General features: G+C 39.9%; 1 protein-coding gene across 1 annotated transcript; it reads right to left on the bottom strand.

Moving 5' to 3' along the window:
- Nucleotides 1-301: 301 nt before the first annotated feature.
- On the bottom strand, nt 302-26,629 carry LOC148353322 (uncharacterized). Its single transcript, XM_088353007.1, has 14 exons — nt 26,352-26,629; nt 25,249-25,340; nt 22,706-22,747; nt 19,881-19,907; nt 19,741-19,812; nt 11,467-11,532; nt 11,354-11,380; nt 9,466-9,510; nt 6,138-6,173; nt 5,982-6,062; nt 5,812-5,908; nt 5,639-5,748; nt 1,611-1,730; nt 302-1,165 (listed from the first exon to the last, which is right to left on the bottom strand). The coding sequence occupies exons 1-14, from the start codon at nt 26,425-26,427 to the stop codon at nt 923-925; spliced, it is 1,134 nt and encodes a 377-aa protein (XP_088209133.1). The 5' UTR covers nt 26,428-26,629; the 3' UTR covers nt 302-922.

The raw sequence follows: 26,629 nt of genomic DNA, 5'->3' as shown, positions 1-26,629 counted from the left end.
TATATGACTGTTTGCATAAGAGTATAGCTGTACATGTGTGTGGAGGGTATGATGTTATATGTGATAGCAAATAAGAGTCACTTCTCAAACTGCCTCTCAATATTTTAAGGGACATCTCACAAACTGTGGACTAAGCATGTGCTTGTTCGCCAATCAAAAGCTTTATTGACAAACGAATGTTGGTTTATTCAAGTATGACGACATGCCGGCACCAATTTCTTGCGTGTTAAACATGTTAATGTGCGTACAGTATAAGTGAAAGACTCAAAAAGGGATGCTTTCACTTTTTGGGGTTCTTGGTCCGTGGATGGCAGGAGCACCAAAAGAGAAAAGAAAATATTTCAACATACAGTATTTCAGCTATTGCATTTAGCAGTATGACAAATGGTGGTAGACTATTCACAATGTTTTGATGTGTGCCACAGTTGAGAAACATCTCCAAATAACGGTATGTTGGTTGTTTGGATCCCTTAACCACTAGGTTCTTAGGGGGCACCATTTCCTGTAGTGTGTCTTGGGCAAGTACAGCCTGGTGGCACTCAACTATCTCCAGGCCAACATATGTTTCTACCCGGTCTCAAAATGGGGACCTTTCTCGTTAAGGCGAATGTGCTAACCACTGTACACAATTCAAAATGACCTATCGTCACTAAACCCCCAACATAAGCAGATTCATTAAATCTAAAATTGCTTGAAAAAACTACTTTTTTAGCACAGCTTACATCAGCCTTGTCCAAATGCCAGCCACGAGACCAGTTAAGGCCCATGATCAAATTTTTACCCGCCCCCAGTCTCTGTCATAAAATTAATAATATGTGGTCCACAAGTAATGTTGAGCACAGTATAAAATGAATGTGTACAAAAACAGATTCAACAGGAAACTTTAACCTGTCACATGACACGACTCCAGTGACAGATAACCTCATCGGCATTTGAAAGGGCAGGCACAGTCAGTCGCCTGCTCTTCTTCTTTCTTGCTCTCTCTTTCTTCCAGGACAGTGGCCCAAAGCTGGGCCTTTCCCAGTCTTTGACCCCTTGGACAATGGGGACAAAGAAAGTTGAAGGGCAGGGCCTTGACCCCTGGACCAGGAGGCCTAGCATACTCCAACCACAAAGCTTGGATTGCCCATGGATTTTTTCCTCCCTCTTGATTGGCTGAAAGCAGCTGCAGATTGAGTCCACATGGGAGAGAAATCTTGAAATTCAATATATTTGGAGGATTTCTTCTTTAATGATAAATACTAGAGACGAAGAGGCTATTTTGGACTACTTCTGTTGGTGGCTCTTTGTCCCCACTTAATTGGTGATACCGTCACCAGCAAATCAAATTTTAAACCCGAATGTATATAATTTAAAGCAATGCTCCCTACAACAACGACAGTGAGTTGTTTGCTTTGGCGACATCCAATAGACATACTTAAAACTTCAGGTCATTGTTTGACGTGATGCCGCTCATTTTTCGATTGTGCTTCTCTCAGCATTGTCTACGGCCAGATTGTTAGTGGGCCTGATCCAGCCTACCGGACGTATGTTTGACACCACTGATCTACATGATCTTTGGTCAAGGGTGATGTAGCTATGGTCGTTTTGAGGTTCTTAAATGCACTTACAAGAACATCAATCCACTGGGCTTCAGTGTATATGTAGAGCGCCCTCTTGTCAGTTCGCAGAACCATCACATTTTCCCCTTGCAGCTTCTTCATCGTCGCTTCTCCGTCTGCTAGAAATATCTAAAGGGTAGAAAATAACAGTACTTGAGGTGGACCTTTCATTCTAGATAGATTATGTCAAAGTCAAATGAACAGAGACCTGAATCAAAAATTGGACGACAAGCCAAGAGCCAGATTGATTAAATGTTTAAAATAAAAGAAGCTGTTTAAGCTAAAGCGACCTTTAATACAATGATAGACAACATTAAAGTGAAGCGCTAACCACTAAAGCTAAATATGTGCTCTCTTCAGGCTGACGACAACAAAAAAATCAAAGTAAAACACTACTTAAAATGAGGGGAAAAAAAAAACCTTTTTTGCAGTGCATTCATTTTCAACTGTCTTATATTTTCATTGAGCAATGGTAGGTGCCTGAGTGTGTGTGGGTCTAGTAGTAGGTGTATGAGTATAATAGTGTCTATGAGCAGGTAAAATTGTGTGTGTGTGTGTGTGTGAGAGTCTATGGTAGTGTTTCAAAAAAGTTTTCAACTAGCAATAGTGTGTGTGTGTTAGTATTATTTGTGTGAAAGCATAGTAGTATGTGTGTTGAGGCATAGTAGTTTGTGTATGAGAGTAAGAGTTTGTGCATTCATTCGATTGTCCAATATTTTCATTTAGAAACAACGCTAGATGCCAATGATAATTGTTCATGCTAGCTGCTAATACTAATGCAACCAGTGTTTGTGATGTCAGTTTCTTAAGCAAAACCTAGTAGCTAGTGTTGTGCTAGTCGCAGCTAGTGACCCCTAAGCAATGACAATACAGATGCTAAATCTGTCAGCTAATTATTTGAAATAAATATTATTTTCTGTATTTATGTGCATCCATTTTCAGTTTTCAATTTTGGGAAAATGGATTCCAGAAGCTGCCTCAACAATACTAGCCACTCTTACTCAGGCACCAACAGTACCTGAACGTTTCTCTTTTAGTAAATGTGAGCTTAAGTGACTTAAAAAAAATGTAGCAATTTTTAATCATTTTCTCAACTGAAGTTTTTTTTTTTTTTTTACGTAGTATTGGATAAAAATACAATATAGCACAAAATGTATTACCATAAAATCACTTCTTTGAAGTAAAAGTATTGTACAGTGAAAAAATACATGATTACAGTGTATCACAGTAGTTAATCAAGACTAAGGGGCCAAAGAAAACCTTCTTGCCGGCCACATCCAGCCTACGGGCCTTGACTTTGACATACGTGTACTAGATTAGTGGTCGGCATCCACCGGTAACCGAGCTACACAAAAAAATAAGAAATCGCTATATTTTTGCTTATACCGTGTATACATTTTTTTCCTCACAAAAATAACGTAAACTTTGGCTGTGTCTTGAACCGAGGTCTTACGGTAGTATATCACCGTAATTGATCAATGATTGATCAGCCAACAAATATTGCTGATCTGACTTGCTGATCATTGGATGCAACGGGTATCGAACCAGGATCGGTAGAAGCTCGGATTCCTAACCATTGGGCCCCTAGGATAACAAAGGAAAATACATTCACTTTTATCCTATTATAACACTATTTTCACCCAGTGCCACATTTTAGGTAACCTTTAAATGATTAAAAGTGTTGTCATATTTCTAAGGTTAGGTGTTGGGCTAGGGTCAAGAGCTAGGGTTTGTGCTTCAAATAAGGGGTTTGAACTTGTTTTATAGTTACAAAATAGGTTTAGGCTCCTTATTAGGGCATCAACTGAATTTAGGGTTCTGAAATAGAGTTCGGGCTGGAGTTAGGTGCAGGTTTAGGCTTGTGAACTAGGGTTTAAGCTTCATATTAGGGTTCTAAACTGAAAGAAGAGTTCTAAAATAGGGTTACAGTTTGAAACAGGGTTAGGGCTAGATTTACAGCTGCTGTAAGGTGTAGGGCTAGGGTAAGGCGCAGGCTTTGGGCAGTAAGTAAGTTTGAAACTGATTTTAGGGTTCCGAAATAAGGTTGGGGCTAGAGGTAAGGTTTGAAACTCAGGTTTAGGAGTCTGATATTTTTTTGTGGTTGACAGACTCTTTTTAACCCTATTTCTAACAATGAACCTGGAAATAACTTTTTAAAAAAATGGTAAATAACAAGATAGGTTGTCATTTTTTTAGAAATGCATATCAATTCGGGTGCCCTTCGCGCTAATGAGAAAAAAGAATCTCTCCAATTGAAAAAGGTTAGAGGCTCCTGCTTTATTGAACCTGTCAAGCTGAGTTTCTGTAACCAGTTCTAAATCCTTGCCAATTCATAGATCTGACAGCAAGCGCTAAGCCACTCCCACTAAAGTTACGGTATCGACGTGTCACAAGCGGAGCAAATAAAGCGGCCAAAACAACTACGGCGAGCGACTCTTTAGTTGATATTCCTGAGGGCATAGCTGTATTATGCAAATTTATCTCAAAATTCAGTAGAAAGTGGTCTTAATTATTATATGCAGAGTTATATACATGGCATCAAGATGTCCAAAGACGCTAACCTTATAAAGGTGGATGCAAAATGTTGGCAATCTGTGGGGAAGTCAGAAGCCCTGTACCAATTACACATAGAAATAGTTTCAGATTTGTAAGAATATATATATATATATATATATATATATATATATATATATATATATATATATATATATATGAGAGAAAGAAAGAGAGAGAGAGAGAAAATACACAATGTTGTGAGCCATTATTTAAAATTTATGAAGGAAACCGGAGTGCCCGGAGGAAACCCACGCAAGCATGGGGAGAACATGCAAACTCCGCACAGGAAGGTTGGTAGCTGGATTTGAACCCATGACTTCAGAACTGTGCCGCACACGCGCTAACACCGCGCCTCCGTGCTGCCCTCCTATTTAATTCATAATTTACAATTTTTATTCTAATTACCAAACACTACCCTATGCTTTTTTTTTTTTTTCCATATGCTAACAGGGGCGCAGTGATACACTCAAACAAAGTGTAAGTAAAACGGTAGCAGTAACTTACAAACTTCACGCCGGTAAATGTAGACCGCATTGGTTACCGTGTGCATTTATCTAATTACTACAAAACATATACAATAAAGTTATCTGTTAATTTTAAATAAATTAGACATTATCATTTGTACCCAATAAAATTGACCCACTCCGTACGTCTCTATGATTATGAAGTGACTGACGTCACATCAGACAAGGTCTATGGCCAGAAGCTCACGGTGTCATATTCTCTAACTTGACAACTAACCGACCCAACAGCAGCGTAATAGAAAAATAAAATGCTTACTGTAGTCCCATTGATCCTATACGCAATGAGTAGATCGTGAAGCCGCCAGCATGCCCTTATCCACCTCAAACATTTCTCCAAATTAGTTTTTGGCTGAGGAAAAGGGATGAAACTCAGCCCTACCAATCTTTCTGAATACCTCTGATATACATTGCAGGTGCCCCAGACACATTGTCCAACCATTTTGATATAAAACACTGTACAAGTGTATTAATCACGTGATACAAAGAGGGCTGACCTAAGTCTGCAGCCATGGGCAGTTGTCTGCTTCGTGTTCTGATTGGCTGATGAAAACCACTTGCTGTCAGATCTATGAATTCTCTGCTTTGGCTGTTTTTTTAGTCAGCAGGAGATTTTGTTGTTGTGGAAGTGGGTCTTACAAAAACAAATTCTGATTATGTATACCAGTGGTCTCGAATCTATTTCAAGCAGAGAGATACTTTTTGTTACTAATTAGTGCAAAGAGCACACAGTTAGATGTGCATTTCTAAAACAACTTATTACTACGTTGTTACTATGTGATTACCAGGTTAATTATAAGACGTCGAGGTAAATAGACTTAGTGAACCACTAAAAAAATACTTTTACTAGAAAATCACAATGACCCAGCACTAGTGAGCTATTTTCAGAACAGGTCGGAGGGAACTTCGGCCACCACATTGGAGACCCCTGGTATATGCCATGCCAACGATTGAACAAACCTTTTGGACTTGATCTGGAAGTCGTTCAGGGCTTTGGTGTCCTGGACAGTTGCATCTGATTGAAGGCCCTGGACTTCCTGATTCCCCCCGCAGACCTCTTAGAAGGTGCACTGCAAATCAATCATAATCAGCTTTCCTCTGCATCAGTGCTGGAGTGTGGAGTTATGACATACCTTGTCCTGGAAGTCCCGGTTCTCCAGTCATACCAGGCTCTCCTGCCAAACCTGGGTGACCTATTTTCCCTGTAGAGCCAGGTGATCCTTTCAAACCCTTAATAAATCGAGACCAAAACAAATTTTAACGTTTTTTTTAGATTTCACCAATGTTACAAATTTCAATCCACCATATTTCCTCTGCTCCCAGGGTCTCCTCTTGTGCCCTGCACTCCCTTCAGACCTGACTCCCCCTTGAGGCCTGAGTCACCCTACAAAGAGAAAGTTTTAACTTTTTACCTTGGAATAAAGATATTGGTTTTAGTAGAGGAACTAAAAACTGGAACCTTCTCCCCAAAAATTCCTGCGAAGCCTGTCTCACCCTGTGTAAATGAGACACATGTTTTTGATCAGTCACGTATACACAGGCGCGATTGCATGTGAGTGAAGCAGGGGTCAAACGGATGGAAGGTAGGGGTGGGTGGTACTGGAATTTTTGGTATTGATCCGATTAAAGTAAAAAATGCTTAGTAGCGATCAATACCAATACTTTTGTTTGGATATCTCCTAATCATTAAATAATTGAACCTCTTCCCCTTTGAAGTACTTCGTAATTACAATAAAACAGCTTAAAAAGATATGTTGTTATTATTTAACTTAAATGCAAACCTTAACAGTAAAAAATAAGTTTATATGTAACGGGTGTAATAATAACTTTTGCTTTATTGAAATTCCTGCTGAAATATGTTGTATAGTTTTTGTGTAAGTGTCCTGCAATGATGAGTCCAACAGTCCACCTGCTGGTATGGGGTAAGGTTTGGTTCGGCTTTTGACATGAGACCGGAAGGCGGGGTTTGTGGGCAGTCTAACAGCGAGCTGTCAACGGTGAGACATGATTTCTTGGTGCTCCGAAAAAAATGTTAATTTTAAACATTAAAACCACAGCTGGCAAATCTCTCAACATGCACAGTAATGTGATTGATGTTGTCAAGCTGTTTGGATTTATTTTCGTTTTGTTTCTGTCGCCTTTTATGTTAGTTTTGCCTAAAAGGCTAATTCCCCTTATAAAGATCAAAAAGATCAAAGCCAGCAGAGAAGCTTACCATGTGTTGTGACTCATTCATTTGCAGGTAAATTGTACCCGGTTTTATACTCATTATTGTTATCATTTTCTATTTTCTCATATATATATAAAAAGGATGATGTTGGTTAAAATTCAGACTAAAGAAAAATATGTTGAATTCATTGTAAACGTTAAAAAAACCACGATACGATCTCTTGTTAAAAGAATCTTGTTAAAATGGATGTAAAAATGTATTGTGATGGTTGATATTCTAAAATGTCTTTAAGATATGTTTCGGGGCAGTCTGACAGCGAGCTGTCTACGAGATCAAAGCCAGCAGAGAAGCTTACCATGTGTTGTGGCTCATTCATTTGCAGCAACTATAATAAAAACCTCATCATCCAGTCCAGCGTGAATGTGGATCTTTGGTGTGACAGGTACACCGCGGTTACATATATATATATATATATATATATATATATATATATATATATATACATACATTCGTATGCAAAAGTTTGGGCACCCCTGATCATTCAAGATTTTCTTTTATAAATCATTGGTTGTTCGGATCAGCAATTGCAGTTAAATATATCATAGCAGACAAACAGTGATATCTGAGAAGCGAAATTAAGTTCATAGGATTTACAGAAAGTGTCAATGATTACTTAAACAAAAGTAGGCAGGTGCATAAATTTGGGCACCCTTCTTGTTTTATTGATTTGAATACCTTTAGCACTTATTCTTGTAACACAAAATTTGTTTGGTAAGCTCATTGACCCTTGACCTACATACACAGGTGAAGCCAATCATGAGAAAGGGTATTTCAGGCGGCTAGTTGCAAGTTGCTCTCCTCTTTACATCTTCTCTGAAGAGTGGCAACATGGGAGCCTTAGAACAACTGTCAAATGGCCTGAAAACAAAGATTGTTAGATATCATGGTTTAGGGGAAGGATACAAAAAGCTAGCTCAGAGATTTTAGCTGTCAATTTCCACTGTGAGGAACATAGTTAGGAAATGTACTCCACAGGCATAGTTCTAGTTAAGGCCTGGAGGGTCAGGCCAAGAAAAATCTCAGATAAGCAGAGGCGAAGGATGGTGAAAACAGTCAAGCTCAACTCACAGACCAGCTCCAAAGACCTACAACATGATCTTGCTGCAGATGGTGTCACTGCGCATCGTTCAACTATTCAGCACACTTTGCACAAGGAGATGCTGAATGGGCGAGTAATGCGGCAAGAGCCTTTTCTGCGCACATGCCACAAACAGTCGCTTGAGGTATGCTAAAGCACATTTGGACAAGCCAGCTTCATTTTGAAATAAGGTGCTGTGGACTGATGAAACTAAAATTGAGTTAGTTGGACATAACAAGGAGCGGTATGCATGGTAAAAGAAGAACACAGCACTCCAAGACAAACACGTGTTCCATCATGCTGTGGGGCTGTGTGGCCAGTGCAGGTACTGGCAATCTTGATAAAGTTGAAGGTCGCATGGATTCCAGTCAGTATTAGCAGATTCTCACAAACAATGTTCTAGAATCAGTGACAAAGCTGAAGTTGTGCCGGGCATGGATACTTGAACAAGACAACAACCCCTAACACTGCTCAAATTCTACAATGGCATTCATGCAGGGCAACAAGTACAATGTTCTGGAATGGCCATCTCGGTCCCCAGACCTGAATATTATTGAAAATCTTTGGTGTGATTTAAAGCGGGGTGTCCATGCTCGGAAACCATTAAATCTGACAGAAGTGGAGATGTTTTGTAAAGAAGAATAGTCGAAAATAACTTCAACCAGAATCCAGACCCTCATTGGAAGCTATAGGAAGCGTTTAGAGGCGGTTATTTCTGCAAAAGGAGGATCTACTAAATAAGGATGTATTTTTTTCTGTCGTGGTGCCCAAATTTATGCACCTGCCTACTTTTGTTTAAGCAATTATTGCACATTTTCTGTAAATCCTATGAACTTCATTTCACTTCTCAGATGTCATTGTGTTTGTCTCCTATATGATATGTTAAACTGAAATTGCTGATCCGAACAACCAATGATTTATAAGGGAAAATCTTAAATAATCAGGGGTCCCCAAACTTTTGCATACAACTGTTTAATATATATAAACAAAAGTCTTGAAAGTCAAACCAAAAAAATGCAACGATGTAACAAAAATACAAATATAACAAAGTCAACATGACAACTACAACATCTTCCGTTGCACAAAATTTTGAAAATTAAGTCAAAGTGTAAAAATAAAATACTTCAATGACAACAACTGTTTCTATGTGTCAGTAATGTAAAAATGATAAACACTCAATAACAATGTAAACAAGACAACTAAAATACCTTATTTTTCAGACGACAGTATTAGGCACACTCCAAAAACCCAAATTTACATTGCGCCTTTAGAGCTAGAAATACAGTAAATACATTCGGAAATGCATAATTAAGGCAAAATTAGTCTACAAATTGTAGCTACCTGGTGTTTATTGGTGCACAGCACAAGTGTCAAATCTACACTTATTTTTAACCCGGGTTATCAGGCACCTGAAATAATTAGGATTGTGGAAAATGAGTCATGTTATGTCTTGACTTTTTAAGTGGAATTGTTACTTACGGTATGTCCTTTGGGTCCTGTCTCTCCTTTTAAGCCTTTATCCCCCTGAATTGATGATAATACATCTTAATGATTTTTGAGTTTTGTACTTTATGAACAGCGGTGGCTAACCTGGTCCTGGAGAGCCGTGTGTCCTGCATGTCTTGGAGGTTTCTCTGCTCCAATACCGGTGATTACAATCACCTGTATTGTTATCAAGCTCTCACAAAGTTGCTAATAAGCTGGAAATCGGCGTCACCTGTGTTGGAGCAGAGAAACCTCCAAATTATGCAGGACGTGCGGCTCTCCAGGACCGGGTTAGCCACCCCTGGTTTATGAAACTTAGATAAAAACAGTAGTACAGTGGCAGGAAAAAAATATTTAGTCAAGCACCAAAAGTTCCCCTATTCAGGTGGGGGAAAATATTTTCACTTTATGTCTTAACACAGCGTTGTGGTTATTATTGCGCTTGAAGAATACATATTAAGCAGAAACAAAGACTCATTATATCCATCTCAGCGGAGTGGACATTTTGCTTTTAAGATTTTTCTCAAACATCGGTTAATGACCAAACATAGCTCTGCTTTGGAATGCAGTGAACCATGATTGGTTGAGCCCTCACCAAATTGATGCTTTTTTCTTGTGCACCGCCAGTAGCAAAAGGGCCAACCTCTGAAATGGATTTTAAAAAGTGGACTTTTTAACCTATATTCTTCAAACACTCATCTATCCATTCTTTCATTATCTACCGCTTGTCCGAGGTCCGATCTCCCTATCCCCAGTCTCTTCGTCCAGCTCATCTGACAGGGTCCCGAGCCGTTCCAAGGCCAGCCAAAAGACGTGTCCTGGGTTGTCCCCAGGGCTTCCTGCCTGTGAGACAAGCCCGAAATATTTCCAGGGAAGCTTCCTTATTAGATGCCCAAACCATCTAAGCTGGTTCCCCTCAATGCAGAGGAGCACCGGCTCTACACTAAGTCCATTACATGACTGAGCTTCTCACCTTATCTCAAAGTTAGAGCCGAGCTACCCTGCGAAAGAAACTCATTTCAGCCACTTGTATCCGGGATCTTGTTCTATCAGTCACGACCCATAGTTTGTGACCATAAGTGAGGGTAGGAACATAGATTGAGTAGTAAATCGAGAGCTTTGCCTTTCAGCTCAGCTCTTTCTTCACCACGACGGACCGGAACAGCGTCCACATGACTGCAGGTGCTGCACAGATCAGACCTTTGATCTCCTGTTCTATCTTACCCTAGCTTGGGAACAAGACCCAGAGATACTTAAATTCCATCACCTGGGGCAGGATTTCATCTCCGACTTAGAAAGGGCATGCCACTCTTTCCTGTCGAGAACCATGGTTCTGGACTTGTAGGTGGTGCTCTTCATCCCAGCCGCTTCACACTTGGCTGCGAATCGCTCCAAAAAGAGCTGAAGATCACAGTGCGAGGAGGCCAACAGCATCATCTGTAAAAAGCAGACTTGCAATGCTGAGGCCCCCAAATCAACTCCCTTAAACGCCACAGCTGTGCATAGAAATTCTTTCTGTGAAATTTATGAACAGAATCTTTGACAAAGGGCAGCCTTGGCTGAATCCAACTCCCACTGGAAACAACTTCGACTTACTGCCGGAAATAGAGACCAAACTCGGGCACTGGTCACAATGAACCAAACAGCCTTGATAAGACTGTCCAGTACCCCATAATCCCCAAGCACCCTCCATCGGGCTCCTCGAAAAACACAGCTGAATGCCGTCTCCAGGTCCACAAAACATTTGACTAGATTCGCCAACTCCCATGCTCTGCAAACACTATTAATCAAAAGTATTTGGCGAATAATATACCATATTACTGTTGGAAAATCCTTTCAGTTGACTTCCGCTTTAAATATAGACATTAAGTTCAGCACTCACATGTAATCCTGGTCGTCCTCTACTGCCCTGTTCAAAAAAACAAAACAAAAAAACAAATCAAAAGTTTAAGATATGAAATTTTAACTTTATGATGACTGATGTGTTGAATATACCTTCATCGTGCAGGGTGGTCCTTGTTCACCCTTAAGGCCCCTCCAGCCTCTTTCACCTTTCTCTCCCTGCAATAAATGTACATATTGCTAGTTCGCGAGACTTAAAAGGACACTGCAGTTGTGGCCAGTGTTAGGACTAATTCGTTACAAAGAAACGCTTTCCTGGAATGTAATACCTTGGTAACGTGTACTGTAACGCGTTATTGATAACATTTTGTCACTTAACTTTAGTTACACAATAGTATGTTACTCCACTACCTATTAAAAGCAAATCATGAAGTAGAGTATACTCTGTTTACTGAAAACCCTTGCTTGTTCACAATGTCACTTACAACCCTAAATTCACCAGCAATAATCTAAACAGGTGGTATGTTTATAGCTAGCTACAAAGTACAACTGATTACTGTTATGGTTAGGCACAGAGTATGAAGACGCTTAATTTACGCCAAATTTACATCTGAAAAATGAAATACTCAAATCTGGGTCAGTTTATTTGTGCATATTTTATTATGCGTTACTAGTAGAGAATGGTAGGCAGCCCGCAGGTAATTAGCATGAAAATGATAAAAGTAAGAAAAGGCCTGTTATAAATACAGTCCAAGAGACAACTAAAACCCACGAAACGATAAAAAAGTGTTTATTCGTGCTGTCTAAGAAATAGATGTTTTTGATAAATGAGCTGGCTGAGGCTGGGATCATGACTTTTAAGTCAGGAGATGGCGGCAGAGAGTTACACAGTCTAAAATTTGGCACACACACAAATCCAAATTACGTAAAGACGTTGTATTCCGTTACTCCCCAAGCCTGTATAATATCTCTCTCTCTCTCTCTCTCTCTATGGGGCCAGTCACGCAGACATTTGCGGCTGAATCACGGCTAAAATTTTGCGGGTTTTTTTTGCCCGTGGTTGCCCGCAATGGAAAATGCGCAAAATTGGCCAACCCGCTGTTCATCGGTGGTATGCCCACAAAACAGACGCCGGCGACTGTTCCGCTTCCTCATCGCGTCATTTCTGCGTCATTTTCTCGTGTGGACCACGGGTATAAAAGCTCCCGAGCCGGTGTTGTGCCCAAATCCGACTCCTACGCAACACCCACACCCCCCCACCCCCTCGCGTGAACGCGCATTCTGCTGCGATCGCTTTTGTTGGAAGCGTGCATTGACGTTGGTGACTTTTTCATCCGCGTTAACAAACGCATTTTGTAGAATACGATCACACTTTATTGTTTAAATAAACGCGTTATATAGACTTGGATCTCCCAATTGTTATAATTAGCTCGCTTTATTGTTTTAATAAGCGTTTTATATAGAATACGATCGCTTTTGTTGGAAGCGCAGCAAAATGCGCGTTCACGCAAGGGGGGGAGGATTTACCGTTCGATTACGTTCACAACAAAAACAAAGACGGAATGGTTTAAGTTGTATTACATTCCCAACAAATGCAAGACGAAGTGGTTTTGGTTATATGTTCGCCATTACATTCCCTAAAAGTGAGATAAAACGAGGTAAAAGTGGTTGTAGTAGCGAGGGGATGCAAATCTCGGCAGGGATGCATTTCTCTGATAACACCGGGCTGTAGAAATCATGACCGCTCAAGACACAGTCCCGGGAAGATCAAGATTTCAAGCTATGGCATCATTTTTATTTTATTATCTTGAAAAGAAATGTCAAGAAATAAAAATGGATTAAGACGAGGTCACTACGCTGACGGGGATCCATGTTCACCCCCTTGACGTCTCGAGCACAACTGACGTGTGCTCGGCAAATCGCGCTGTATATACGCGCAGAAAGGCGTTTGACTGTCACACGCGTAACACGCTAATTTCACGTAATAAGTCAAGTCAAGTCATCTTTATTTGTATAGCCCTAAATCACGAAGAGTCTCAAAGGGCTTCACAGATTATTACACTATATTACACAGACTATTTTTCAGCCGACGAGAAGAGTAGGTTATTCATATGCTATGGAGTAGAAGTGAGTTTTAAGTTTAGATTTAAACATTTCCACTGAGGTTGCAGATCGGATCTCAGGGGGAAGAGCATTCCACAGCACCGGTGCCCGGATGGAGAACGCTCTCGAACCAGCAGAACACTTCTTTGCTCTTGGGATCACCAGAAGACCGGCACTCTCAGATCGTAGGCTTCGGACCGGGACATAGGGGCAAATCAGATCTGAAAGATAAGAGGGAGCAAGTCCATGTATGATTTTGTACAATACTAAGAGAACCTTGAAGTCACATCTATGGCTAACTGGGAGCCAATGCAGGTTAGCCAAAATCGGTCTTATGTGATCGTACTTTTTTGTCCTAGTTTAAAGCCTCGCTGCGGCATTTTGTACCAGCTGAAGAGACTTGATTCTAGACTTTGGGAGACCAGAGAGAAGTGCATTACAGTAATCGAGACGGGAGGTAACAAATGCATGAATTATAATTTCCGCATCAGACTGAGACAGTATTGAACGGATTTTAGCAATGTTACAAAGATGGAAGAAAGCGGTTCTAGTAATTTTCTTTACATGCATTTCAAAGGATAGATCAGGGTCAAATATGACACCTAAATTTGGCTCAGATGTCATTTCACCATATTTAACACAGTGCGTCCTATCTGAGAGGTAGGATCTGAACCACGAGAGGACGGTTCCTGAGAGACCAATCCATTTTTCCAACCGTTCTAGTAGGAAATTGTGGTGCACTGTGTCAAAAGCAGCACTAAGATCCAGCAGCAGCAAAAGTGATGAAGCGCCAGAATCCATTGCCAGTAGGAGATCATTTGTTACCTTGATCAGAGCTGTCTCAGTAGAGTGGTTAGCCCTGAATCCTGATTGCATGGATTCAAAAAGGTTATTCTCGGATATGAAAACATTCAGCTGCTGTGCCACTACTTTTTCAAGTACTTTAGAGAGGAAAGGTAGGTTTGACACAGGTCTATAATTACTTAATATTTCTGGATCAAGGTTGGGTCATTTCAGTGTGGGTTTAATAACGGCGGACTTAAAAGCTGCTGGAACTACACCTAAGGAGAGTGATATGTTTATAATATTTAGAACTGAAGGCCCAAGGACGCCAAAAAGACTTTTAATAAGTGAACCTGGGAGCGGGTCGAACTAGCAAGTTGTCGGTTTGGCCGCATTCACCACCTGTTTGAGATCATCAAGTGACAGTTCACTAAACCCGGACAATTTCCCAGGACAGCCACCCTGTCGTGCATCTGTAGATTTCAGCCCTTTAATATGTGTGGTCTTAATAATGTCTTTAGCAATTTCTTCCTGTATGCATTGAATCTTCTTAGTAAAGAAGACCATTAAGTCATGAGCAGAGTGCGTCGAACTATCTGCGATAGTCTGTTGCCTTGTAAGCGATGCTACAGTGTCAAAAAGGGCTTTGGGATTGTTCTTTTGAGACGCAATCACCTTCGAAAGGTAGGCCGATTTTGCAGAGGCAAGGGCCGCTTTATACTTTAACAAGCTGTCACACCAGGTTTGATGGAAAACCTCAAGCTTGGTAGCGCGCCATTTTCTTGCCAATTTCCTGCATTCTTGTTTAAGGGTTCTAGTTTCATCAGTAAACCATGGCGTGCGTCTTTTAGGACGTGATTTTAGCTTTATGGGCGCTATTGAATCCAGGACACTAGTCAGGGTGGTATTGAACTCATTCATGAGTGAGTCAATCGAGCCATTGTATGAACAAAGGACGCAACTGCTCCAGGAAGGAGTTCAAAGAGCTCAGAAACTGTGCCAGTGCTTATATTGCGTCCGCTAAATCCTTCAGCTTTTTTAACACTACATTTAGCTAGCACCTCAAATGTAACTAAATAATGATCCGAGATAACGGTAGTACACGGTAACACCATAATGTTTGAGGTTAAAACTCCTCGAGTCAGAATCAAGTCTAGCGTGTTCCCATCTTTATGTGTTGGCAAATCAACCTGTTGTTTAAAACCAAATGCATCAATTAGAGACCTAAACGCAATAGTAAGTGAACTGAGTGGGGAGTTCATATGAATGTTAAAGTCCCCCATAATTATAATTTTGTCTGCATAGGTTACTATTTCAGACAAAAGTTCAGCAAATTCGTCTAAGAAAGTTGTGTATGGCCCAGGTGCGCGATAGATAGTTATTACATAAATTGACAATAGAGAGGACCGCATCACAAGAGCCTCAAACGCCTTGTAATTATTAGAGGTACGAGGATTAAATTTGAGCGATTTTTCAGAAATTAGCGCAACACCACCACCCCTTTTCAACGTGCGTGCTACATGGCTACTCTCGTAGTCTGGGGGAGAAGCATAATTTAGCGCTAAATACTCATCCGGGCGTAACCAAGTTTCACAAAGACCCATACAGTTAAGTTTATAATCACGAATAATGTTATCAACAAGTAAAGCTTTTGGAGCAAGCGATCAGCTAAGTCAAATGATTCAGCAAAGCTAAAATTTGGTATTTAACTTAAATTATTCGTGATTATAAACTTAACTGTATGGGTCTTTGTGAAACTTGGTTACGCCCGGATGAGTATTTAGCGCGATACAGGCGCAGAACATGCTATTACCATGCTCCACCCACGATTACCCGCTGAAATTTCCCGTCCTACCCATGTGTAACCACGCCCTGGCCGCGGCCAGAGCACATCGTTCCGCGTCATTTCCGCGTCATTACCTCGTGTTGACCACGTGTGCGGCACGCGGTTTAACACGTGCTCAAACTTTTGAGCAGCTCAAAACTTTTTCGCGCGGCCAACCGCGTGTGAATTTCCGACCGCGAGTAAAGCACTGCTGTATCTCGTCTATATGGCGGTCTCAAAACGTCCAACAGCGCCCAACAGCGTCTGCTTCACGGCCAGAAATTTCTAGCCGTGGTTCAGCCTCGATACGCTCGTGAAAGGCTGTGTACCCGCGCTCTGAAGAATTGAGCAGCGCAAAACTTTTTCACGCTGTTAAGGGTTATTGTTCTATCTTCTTAATTCATTTTCCATTATCGATCAGTTCATAATACGCTACTAAGCTTAGGAGCCGGGACTCTTACTCTCAGCCAAAAGGCCAAGCTAAGGTCCTAGCGTCCGCCTCAAAGGCAGAAATTTCTGGCCGTGATTCAGCCGCAAATGTCTGTGTGGCCCCTAAGGAATACATGAGGATTCTCTAATTTTAAATTATATATTTATTCTAACATGGACGGACAAACTTGAAATAATATATTTCAAAGCATTTTATTTTTTATTGGGGAAATAAGTATTTGATCCTCTAGTATGTATCAGGAATTCTGGCTTCCACGGACCAGTTAGGACAGGGGTTCCAAAATTGCGGCCCCCAGGATTATAAATTGAGGCCCCTGCCTTTATATGAAAGTTAAAGGGACAGTGTGTATTTGCCGATTAAATGTCTCCGTATTCTGTCGTGCCACAAAAACAAGTGCTAAAAGCACAACAGAAGAAGAAAAAATATTTTAAAAAAATATAAAAGGCACATTATTACTTTTGAAGAGAAATAAGAAAAAAACAGAAAAGAAAATAGAAAGTACAAAAAAAATTAAAACAAAAAATAAAAGAGGAAGAGAAAAATGTAAAAAAGAAAATAGAAAAAGTAAATAAAGGGAAAAAAGAGAAAATTGCAATTTTAATCATATTTCTCTTTAATTCCTTTCTTTGCTTTCCTTCTTTCTTTTTCTCTATTTAAATTGTCACGGTCGCCAGGACGACCAGTATGCCACGCCCCCGAACTCAAGCTGAAGCAGATCAGCTGATTGCTGTTCTGCTATTTAAGGCTGGATTTTGGGTTTGGCGGGTGCTGGTTCATTACTCATTATTCACAATCCCGGTCTGTTATGCCTTGTCCTGTTTTAGTCTGTTATGCCTTGTCCTGTTGAGTTCGTGCCGGAGGAACTCTGTATTGTTCTGTTTTGCCTCGGAGTATTGGGCGACTTTTATTTTATTAAATAAAACCTATGGATCGTCAACGCATTTGAGTTCTCCCTTCATGCCTCCTGCCTCCGTTCTGGTCCGGTCACCTTCCACGCCACCACGTCTCGTGACATAAATTTTGTTTTTCTTTCTTTTCCCATACTTTTCTTTTTACTCCCGTTTTTATTTTTCCATCTTTGTCTTACTTATCTATTTTTTAAATTCTCTTTTTTTTCGACTATTCTCCTCTTTTTGTATTTCTCTGTGAAAGGTGAGGTTAAAAAAAATGAAGAAATTTGTTATTTTTGCTCACTTTCAGTCTCTGTAGTTTGTAGTCTTCCTCGGACTCATTTGTTGTTTGCACAACACACCGACATCTAGTAGAGAAATAAAACACTGTCCCTTTAAGAAAAGCTGAATGTTTTTATCAGCACTGTTTTTGTGGAAAACTCCCTTTGGCCCAACCTCACCCTAGCTTCAGCATCCCCCAACTCATTTGAGTTTGAGACCCCTGAGTTAAACACTCCCTATCAACTTGTTAGCTGAATTCAAGACACCTCTATGAAAGAAACCTGTTCTCAGAATCTGACATTCAGAAAGATTCCATACTCTTCAACATAGGTAAGACCAAAGAGCTTTCTCGGGACCTCAGAGACAGGATTTTTGACCTGCATAAATCTGGAATGGTCTAAAACACATTAGGAAGATTCTAGGAATTAAAGTAACAGCAATTAGTGCAATTGTGACAAAATTCAAGAAGTATAACATGACCATCAATAGACCTCCAAAAAAGATTTCTGCTCATGGGGTGGCAATGATCATGAGAACTGTGGGAAACCGTCCTGCAACCACTCAACAGAAATTGGTGAATGACCTTCGGGAAGTTTGAACCACAATCACCAAAAATACCATTGGCAACACTTTGCCCCGCAATGTATCAAAATCCTGCAGTGCCCGAATGGTACCACTGCTTATGAAGGCCCATGTGGCAGCCTGCCTAAAGTATGCCATTGATCACTCTAAAGATGCAGAGGTTTGGCGGTCAAACAACAACACTATTTGGTCTGAACTTAACCTATCATGTTCGGAGGAAGAAAAATGTTGCTTATGACCCCAGGAACACTGTGCCCAGTGTCAAGCATGGAGGTAAAAACTTCATGTTTGGGGGTGTTTCTCTGCCAAAGGCAGAGGGCCACTTCACCATTTAAGCGGGAAGATGGATGTCGCCATGTATTGTGCGCTTCTGAGAGACAACTTCTTCCCCTCCTCCAAGAAGCTGTAAAATTGGCCGTGGTTGGGTCTTCCAACATGACAAAGTCCCGAAACAGCAAAAGCAACAAAGACCTGGCTCAAAAAGAAGCAAATTTAGGTCTTGGAGTGACCCACCCAGGTGACAAGTGACAGCCCCCCACCTTAATGAATTAGAGAGGATCTGCAAAGAGGAGTGGCCCAAATACGCCCTTTGAACAGGTGGTTAACTAGCACAAATCTTTCACTAGTGTGCTTGCAAACAAAGGCTTTGTTACCAAGTATTACATGCTTTTGGCTAGCAGGATCAAATACTTATTTCTCTCAATGATATACAAATTAATTAAACTATACAATTTAAAGTTTGGCACGACAGATGAGGGGATAGCTCGTCCGCAGCGCAGTTCTGATGTCATGGGTTCAAATCCAGCTACCAGCCTGCCTGTGCGGAGTTTGCATGTTCTCCCCGTGCTTGCGTGGCTTTCCTCCCGTTTCCACTCCTGTTTTCTCCCACATTCCAATAACATGCATTTCAGGTTAATTGGACATTCCTTATTGTCCCAAGGTGTGAATGACAGAGTGAGTGGTCTGTTTCTGTGTGCCCCGCAACTAGCTGGCAACCAGATCAGGGTGTCCCCTGCCCACAGCCCGAAGACAGCTGGGATGGGCCCCAGCACCTCCATAACCCCACTAGGGATAAGTAGTGCAGATACTGGATGGAAATGTTATTTTCCACTTTTTTTTTATGTTTTGTCTCCCCATGTAGATATGCATCTGTCATTTAAAGAATGATCATATATTCTTTTACTCTCACTGTATTTCGGGGGGGGGGGCAAGAAGTGACTAGCGTGTCTGTGGCACGGCTCTGAGGTCATGGGGTGTTTGGGGTGTCCCCTGCCTAAAAATAGTTGAGATGGGCTCCAGCACCTCCGCAACCATACTGAGGAGGAGCTGTGCAAAAAAATGAATGGGTGGACGTATTTTAGGGACTCGGCTTCTATGCAAGTATATACAGTAATTTGTAACTAGATATTTACTTTCAGAGTAATGCGCTACTTTTGGGTGTCAATAATCTGGGGGGTACTTCAATATCTTTTTGAATGAAGTAACTAGTAACTGTATCTAATTACTGCTACCTTCTGCCCGCTTGGTCCCGTCCACCCTCGTTTTCCTGCTGCTCCTTCTGTGCCAACAACACCTGCTTGACCCTGAAACATACATAGCTTGTTTCGGATGTTTCAACTCAGCATGTCCTGCCGGGCATGTGCATGCTTACCTTAGGGCCCCTGGCTCCTCGGCAGCCCTGAAAACAAAGTTAGAATCCACACAATCTCAAAAAAGAAACAACTTGAAAAAGGAATGTGATTACAGCTATCCCTTTCTATCACGGTTTACTTTTGGCAGTTTTGCTTCGCAGCAGATTTTCATCGTGCATTGCGTTCTGCATTCTCATTGGATAAACAGTTGCCGCCTCCCATTTCCTGTAGTGTTAAACTGTAACTTTCTCACTATGGCGAGAAAGTCTCCTTTAAGGTAAAGTGGATCGTGTCCAACAGTTGTGCAATGAAACGGCTACATTAATTTTAAGATCATCATTAGACAGTACAAATGTTAGTTGTATACAAAAACATCAGTAATCTTGCGGTTTAAAATGAACTTGTACATAAAACAGTTCAACAAACCTACATTAAGTAAGCACTATTGCTGCGACTAACAATTGTTTTCATAAACAATGAATCACTTGGCTGGGTGGGTAGCAGACAGCCACAGTGCGGAGGTTCAGGGTTCAAGTCCAGCTACCGCTGCCTCCCCCGTGTGGAGTTTACATGTTCTCCCCGTCCTTGTGTGGGTTTCCTCCGGGCACTCCAGCTTCCTTCCACATTCCAAAAAACATGCATTTCAGGTTTATTCTCCCTAGCTTTTAATGAGCGAGTGAGTTGTCTGGCTGGCTGGCAATCAGTTCATGGTGTCCTCTACCCACTGTCCGAAGACGGCTGGGATGGGCTCCAGCACCCCCGCGACCCTACTAAGGATAAGCAGTGTAAATAATGAATGAATGAATGTATCAGTCGATTGTTTTTTTCGATTCAGTTGATGAAACAGTTTTTTTGTAGACCTTTTTTATTTCCTTCCCTTTATTCATATATCGAAGTTTTGGACAGATAGCAACATAATGTTTTATAATGTTTAACAATAAAAAAAATACAAGTGTTTTTCAATTAACTTGACAATAAACAAAAAAACATGCAAATATATGCTATGCACTTGCAAATATTTAAGATACTCTTTCCATAGCACTGTATCCAAAGACCATTTAAACTAAAAGACCGAAGACCATTAGGATTACTCTCACCAAAAAAGAGCAATACATTTCATTTTATGTGTAGCCACATAAAAAATAGCCACAAAGAAATATCAAACATTTAAACCCATTTTTCTAAAGGTTGTCAACACATTTGTTTTTGGGGTTACAGCTTTGAATATGATAAGAATTCCCAATATGAGGATGATATATAATATGCTTAAGAATCTGCCCCTTTTGTAGCATTAAACATATTATTTTTCTTTTTACTTTATTCATTATATTTACTTTTTTTCAGATTTTTTTCCCTCTGTACTTCTACAGCACGTTCTGCTCCCTTAAATTGTTAAACTGTTTCATCATGAACTAAGTTAACACTACAAAATTGAAACTTTCATACCAATTTTGTTTGTAACTTTTTTATAAAAATTGTCTTGGCACCCTCTGCCAGACCAAAGTGGTACTACAACTCTCAGGGTCATAACAAAATTGTGTGCACGCTCATTTGCATTGATGTAACGTACATAGCTCATAAATCACGTGTTGAAATCAATCGATAAGATAATTAGTTGCCAACACTTTTAATAATCGTTTTTATCGATTAGTTGTTGCAACCATTGTATGCACAAATCTTTTTTGCAGTCTCTCATACAGCCATCGTGTTAACAAAATGCTATGGACTGACAAAAGCACTGGCGGCCGGACCCTAAAGGCAGATTCTTTTTATCGCCAACAAATCTAGACTTTTCTAGCGCATATAGCTCTGGAGCCACATGCGGGTCTTTGGTGCTCCCTAGTGGCCCCCTGGCACTTTTTCAAAACATTTTCATAATGGAAAACTTAATTGTTTCTGTAGGATAAAACAGGATGCATTCTCAACATTTTCCAATGAATAAAGATATGAAGCAATAGCAGTATGTTTATTTTCTTAAAAGACTTATATTTGGCTTTTAGTTTTTTTGCAAGTCCAGATTTTTGGGGGGTCCAATATGACTTTTGGGTTGCAGGTAAAGGTAAATACCGTTTCCCATAACTTTCTCACTATGGCGAGAAAGTCTCCTTTAAGGTAAAGTGGATCGTGTCCACCAGTTGTGCAATGAAACGGCTACATTAAGATCATTAGACAGTACAAATGTTCGTTGTATACAAAATGTTTATAAAGTACACTTCTTTTATTTGTCATACAAATACTTCAGCCTGTAAATTAGGTGCGTTTGTGAGTATTTAATAAATAAATAAAGGTTTCAACTTCGTGGGTGTTGACTATCGCAGGACATTTTTTAACGCCCATAAAAAATGAGGGATACGGTATTACCTTTTTATGATCACATTTGACAAAATTATAACTTTATAGATATTTTTTAAACTGTTATTTAGGTAATTTACTGAACATTAGGATTCACATAATCGAAAAATTTCTGCCAATTACTGATTAAAAAGGATGGCTGAGTGTTACTATCAAGTACTGCCTATTCTTTAGGTATCAGTACTACTACCACTATCGTGGCGGATACAAGTACAGTTTCTGCAATATTCATTTGGGTTTTGAAGGTTTTTTTGGGGGGGATATTACTCTTTCACAAACGCAAGACAATATTATGTACTAGTTTCATCAATATGTGGTATCTAGAACTAGTCAAGATTTAAGAAGCGGTATTGACCTCAGTCTCAACAGCCCTACTGATTAGTAATCGAGTAAATTGTAATATTAAATAGCTCAATATAATGATTAAATCTCATTTTCATCATACGAAAATAACTTGGTTATTTTTTTAAAGGTCTAACAATGTATGACTTGCCTTCTCTCCTTTAGGCCCCATGAGGAGTTCGCTTGTATCGACCTAAACAAACAAACATAATTTCTTAATGAGTTAACACACATAAAACTCACTTTTCCAAATAGTAGATACTTATACCCAGGCCCAAGCCTTCATGGGGCCCTAAGCAAAATTACATTTTGGGCCCCTGACTACTTGATCATTTGCATACCTAGTAGACCTCATTTCATGTTCTTATCCAGGGGTGGGCAACTATTTGGAGTCAGGGGGGTACATCGGGTTCACAAAAGTTTTGGCTAAGGATCTTGGAAAAAGAGACAATTTTTTCATCTGGGAATAAATATACATGCAGACCTTTACATGCTATAGTTCTTTTGAACAATATTATTTTCATCAAATTTGTTCTGAAGCGTGACAGTAGTTGTACTTTTTTGAAAGTATTTCTGTAGTCAGTAGTTTTTTTTGTAGTATTCCTCTAGTTTTATTTTTGTACTGCTTCTCCTGTAGGTTTTTTTTATTTTTCCCATAGTAATAAGTTCTTATTGTTTCTGTTATATTTTTGTTGTATTACGATAGTGGATTTTATTGTTGCATGTCTGTGGTATTTTTGTAGATTACAGTACTTTAATGAAGTACTCTTATTCTTCATATTTTTGTAATTTGTAGTATTTTCATAGTAGAATTGTTAATGTACATCTATAGTATTTCTGTAGTAAAGTATTACTAGTAGTTTTATTTTTGTAGTATTTCCATAGTAATATTTTTGAAGTATCGCTCTAGCTGTATTTTTCCAATAGTTCTGTTGTAATACTTCTGTAGTAGTATTTCTGTAATAATACTTTTCTGGTGGTGGTGGATTATAGTATTATGAAAAGGGATTTTTGTAGTATTTCTGTAGACGTGAGACTCGTCTTGTCTAGTGTGCTGCAGTAAATTGCCCAATTTTATCTTTGCCATACCAACTCAAGGTTTTTTAATTTTCCTCATGTTGAGGTTTTTGAGTTTTTCCTTGCTCTCGTGTAGGTTTTAGATTAGGGGATGGTGTAATAATTGTCTGTGGTTTGCAATAATCTGTGGTCTGTGCAGCCCTTTGAGACTCTTTGTGATTAAGGGCTATACAAGTAAACATGACTTGACTTGACGTATAATTGATGTATTTCTAAAGCAGTATTTTAGTAACATTTTAGTAATTTTTTTGTCATATTTCTTTAGTATGTTTTTAATGTTACTGTGGTTGTGTTTTTGTAGTAATTCTGGGGTAATATGTAGTATTTTGTATCATAGTACGGTATTTCTTTTCCAAATGCAAGCAAAATAATATAGCTGTGTATTATTTGTTATTGCAACATCCATTGCAGCCTGGTCATCCTTGGAAGGGGGATTACCTCGTGTGCGGTCGCTTCTCAAGGTTTCTTCATTTTCCTCATGTTGAGGTTTTTGAGTTTTTCCTTGCCCTCATGTAGGTCTTAGATCAGGGGATGATGTAATAATAGTCTGTAGTTTGCAATAATCTGTGGTCTGTGCAGCCCTTTGAGACTCTTTGTGATTAAGGGCTATACAAATAAACATCATTTGACTTGACTTGACAATGAACCCTTAAGTGACAGTTGGACAGTTGGCAAATCTTTATGCTACTTACATTGTTGCAGAATGCGTTGGAAACTGCTAGTTGGCCAGATGGCCAGTGAAAAAATAGCTCCAGTTAAGTTAGTGTCAAGTTTGTATATTAAGTTGGAGATGGTTTGTATATTGAACAATAATGTAAAAAAAGCACAAGCTTCAATCTAACGTTGCTGTAATTTGTATCTAAGGCGCACATAGCTTTTGTTTTTTCGTGCGACATCAGAGAGAAGACAAGAAAATGTATGTTTCAAAAGTCTTGCTGAGTGGTTTGACGAAAAGCCACTAAAGATAAAAAGTTGTGATTCCATTATTTTTAGTCTCTGCTGTAGCTTGTCACTATTACAGCCATTGCAGTTACTTCTAGCTGTTACAGTTTTAGTGGTTTCTGGTGTGAACTCTGTTAAGAGAGTGAGACATAAAAATCAGTTAACACATGATGTACCACTTTAACCTGATTTCATGCAACCGACTTGAGGCTAAATTTAGTCAAAATAAACAAATCCAGGCTTGATTCCTTATCTTTGTTCTGTGCAATAACCCCGAGGTGTATAATTAATAATAATAATTTCCTTGTATTGTCATTCTGTGTAACAATGTACACAGAACGAAATGTCGATTGCACCTGACCCGTTGCAGCGAGCCGATGCAGCCGCAGCCAACAGAGGGCGCCGCCGACCACTTATGTGCGTGTGGTGCCTCCTGCAGGTCATTGAAACAGATCTCAATATTTTATTGAGTTGCATCGTGTACCAGAACATATTTCCTCCTCAGCATCTCACTTTATTAATCCCTGACTATTTATATGCCTGATTCGAGTGTTTTTTTTCTCCAAATGGAAATTCAAGAAGTTTTTTGCTGTGGTTAGTATTTGAAACACCAACTAATTCCATTTGAAATGCGCAAGTGTAGATCTAATTGAGTGAGCGTTTAGTGTGACTTACTAGCAATTCAGCTTTTTGCTGGAGAGGGGGGAACAGAGGAGGTGGAGGAAGGGGAAAAAAGTCACAGGATTTGACTGGGAATGAGAAAAGCCCTGCACACAAAAACAACACAGGTGCACAACCATCAGCCACGTCAGTCAAGAATTATTGAAGGCAAGGAAATCATCATAAGGTAATTGGCTGCGCTTCCAGAAAAGTGTGTGTGATGGGTTTAAAGGTCTAGTAGACAATAAAGAATAAGATCAATCAATGGATTTAAAACTTGCAAGGAAGACAGGGAAAGAAGCCTTCTGATAAGGAATTCGAACTTGTGGCCCTCCCCTGAGCCCAATTTATTTATTACGTATCCTAGGTCACAAAAGAAGATCAGCCCTCAGGGACACTGTAGAAAACAAATAACAACTACATGATTGGCCAATAGCAACAACGATGTAATTGTAAAAACAACAAACAACACTGCACAATAACAGTCAAACTGTTGTTCTCTGAAATCTCCTTTGTAGGTGTCCAGATTAAACCCATAATAATCTTATTATTGTGACATTAAAAACATGACAAACATTTTTCTCATATTCATTATTTTTCCTTGCTTGGTCTAAACTGCAGACAAAATATCACATTTTATATTTATGTTTGAAACCTGAAATGTGGGAAAGCTTGTAACCCTTGTATGCATGACCTACATGCGCTCTTCCATGAGTGGTGGTGGAAAATTAGTGGCACAAGTTTGACAAAAGGTACATAGCACTTCATTGCGACCATGAAAGGGAGACGTGCGAGGACCGGTGTGCCTGCTATGTTAAAAATGTTGGTAGCAGACAGCACAAAGCCAAATAAATGGAGCTGTCACTTCAAAACATTGCAACCTAATCACGCTGATAAGACGCTAAGGTCTCCAATGAAAATGTGCCGAAAGGCATAGATATGGCATGGATGGAGGTGAAATGTTACCACCAATATTAAGCAATTGATGTTTTCTCCCCACCAATACTGTGTGATCACAAAAGATCAATTTTGGGGGGTGCGAGAGGATTTTTTCTTACTCAGAGGGCAGGATAGAAAATAATTGAGAAGCACTGGGTTAAAGTGAGGCATGTCCTTACTGCTGGAGGAGACAGGATAATCCGCCTGGAGGAGGAAAGTGGTCCATCCCAGAATCCACTGAAGCAACATCTTCATGCTGTTAGGCAAATAGTCAAAATAGAACGACTCTCAAAAATGGACCTAGATCTTGATTTTTATCCTGACCTTCACGATCATAAAGTGTCCACTAAGCGTATTAAGCAAATGTATCAATCAGTTTAAAACCGGATAAATCATGCCCAACAAAAATGTAACTTTTCAAAAGAGCGTGTTTCCGGTCCTGTTCCCGGACCTCTGC

The sequence above is a fragment of the Urocampus carinirostris genome, chromosome 14, assembly GCF_059441175.1.
Source record: "Urocampus carinirostris isolate Australia breed hairy pipefish chromosome 14, RoL_Ucar_1.0, whole genome shotgun sequence".
Classification (NCBI taxonomy): domain Eukaryota; kingdom Metazoa; phylum Chordata; class Actinopteri; order Syngnathiformes; family Syngnathidae; genus Urocampus; species Urocampus carinirostris.
The sequence above is the reverse complement of the archived record's forward strand: the minus strand, read 5'-3'. Positions and strand labels throughout refer to the sequence as shown.

Coding starts and splice junctions, on each gene's coding strand:
- LOC148353322 (XM_088353007.1), bottom strand. CDS start 26,427: ATGAAGATGTTGCTTCAGTGGATTCTGGGATGGACCACTTTCCTCCTC. Junction 11,381..11,466: donor GACCACCCTGCACGATGAAG/GTATATTCAACA, acceptor TTTTTTGAACAG/GGCAGTAGAGGACGACCAGG. Junction 9,511..11,353: donor GAGGACGACCAGGATTACAT/GTGAGTGCTGAA, acceptor TCATCAATTCAG/GGGGATAAAGGCTTAAAAGG.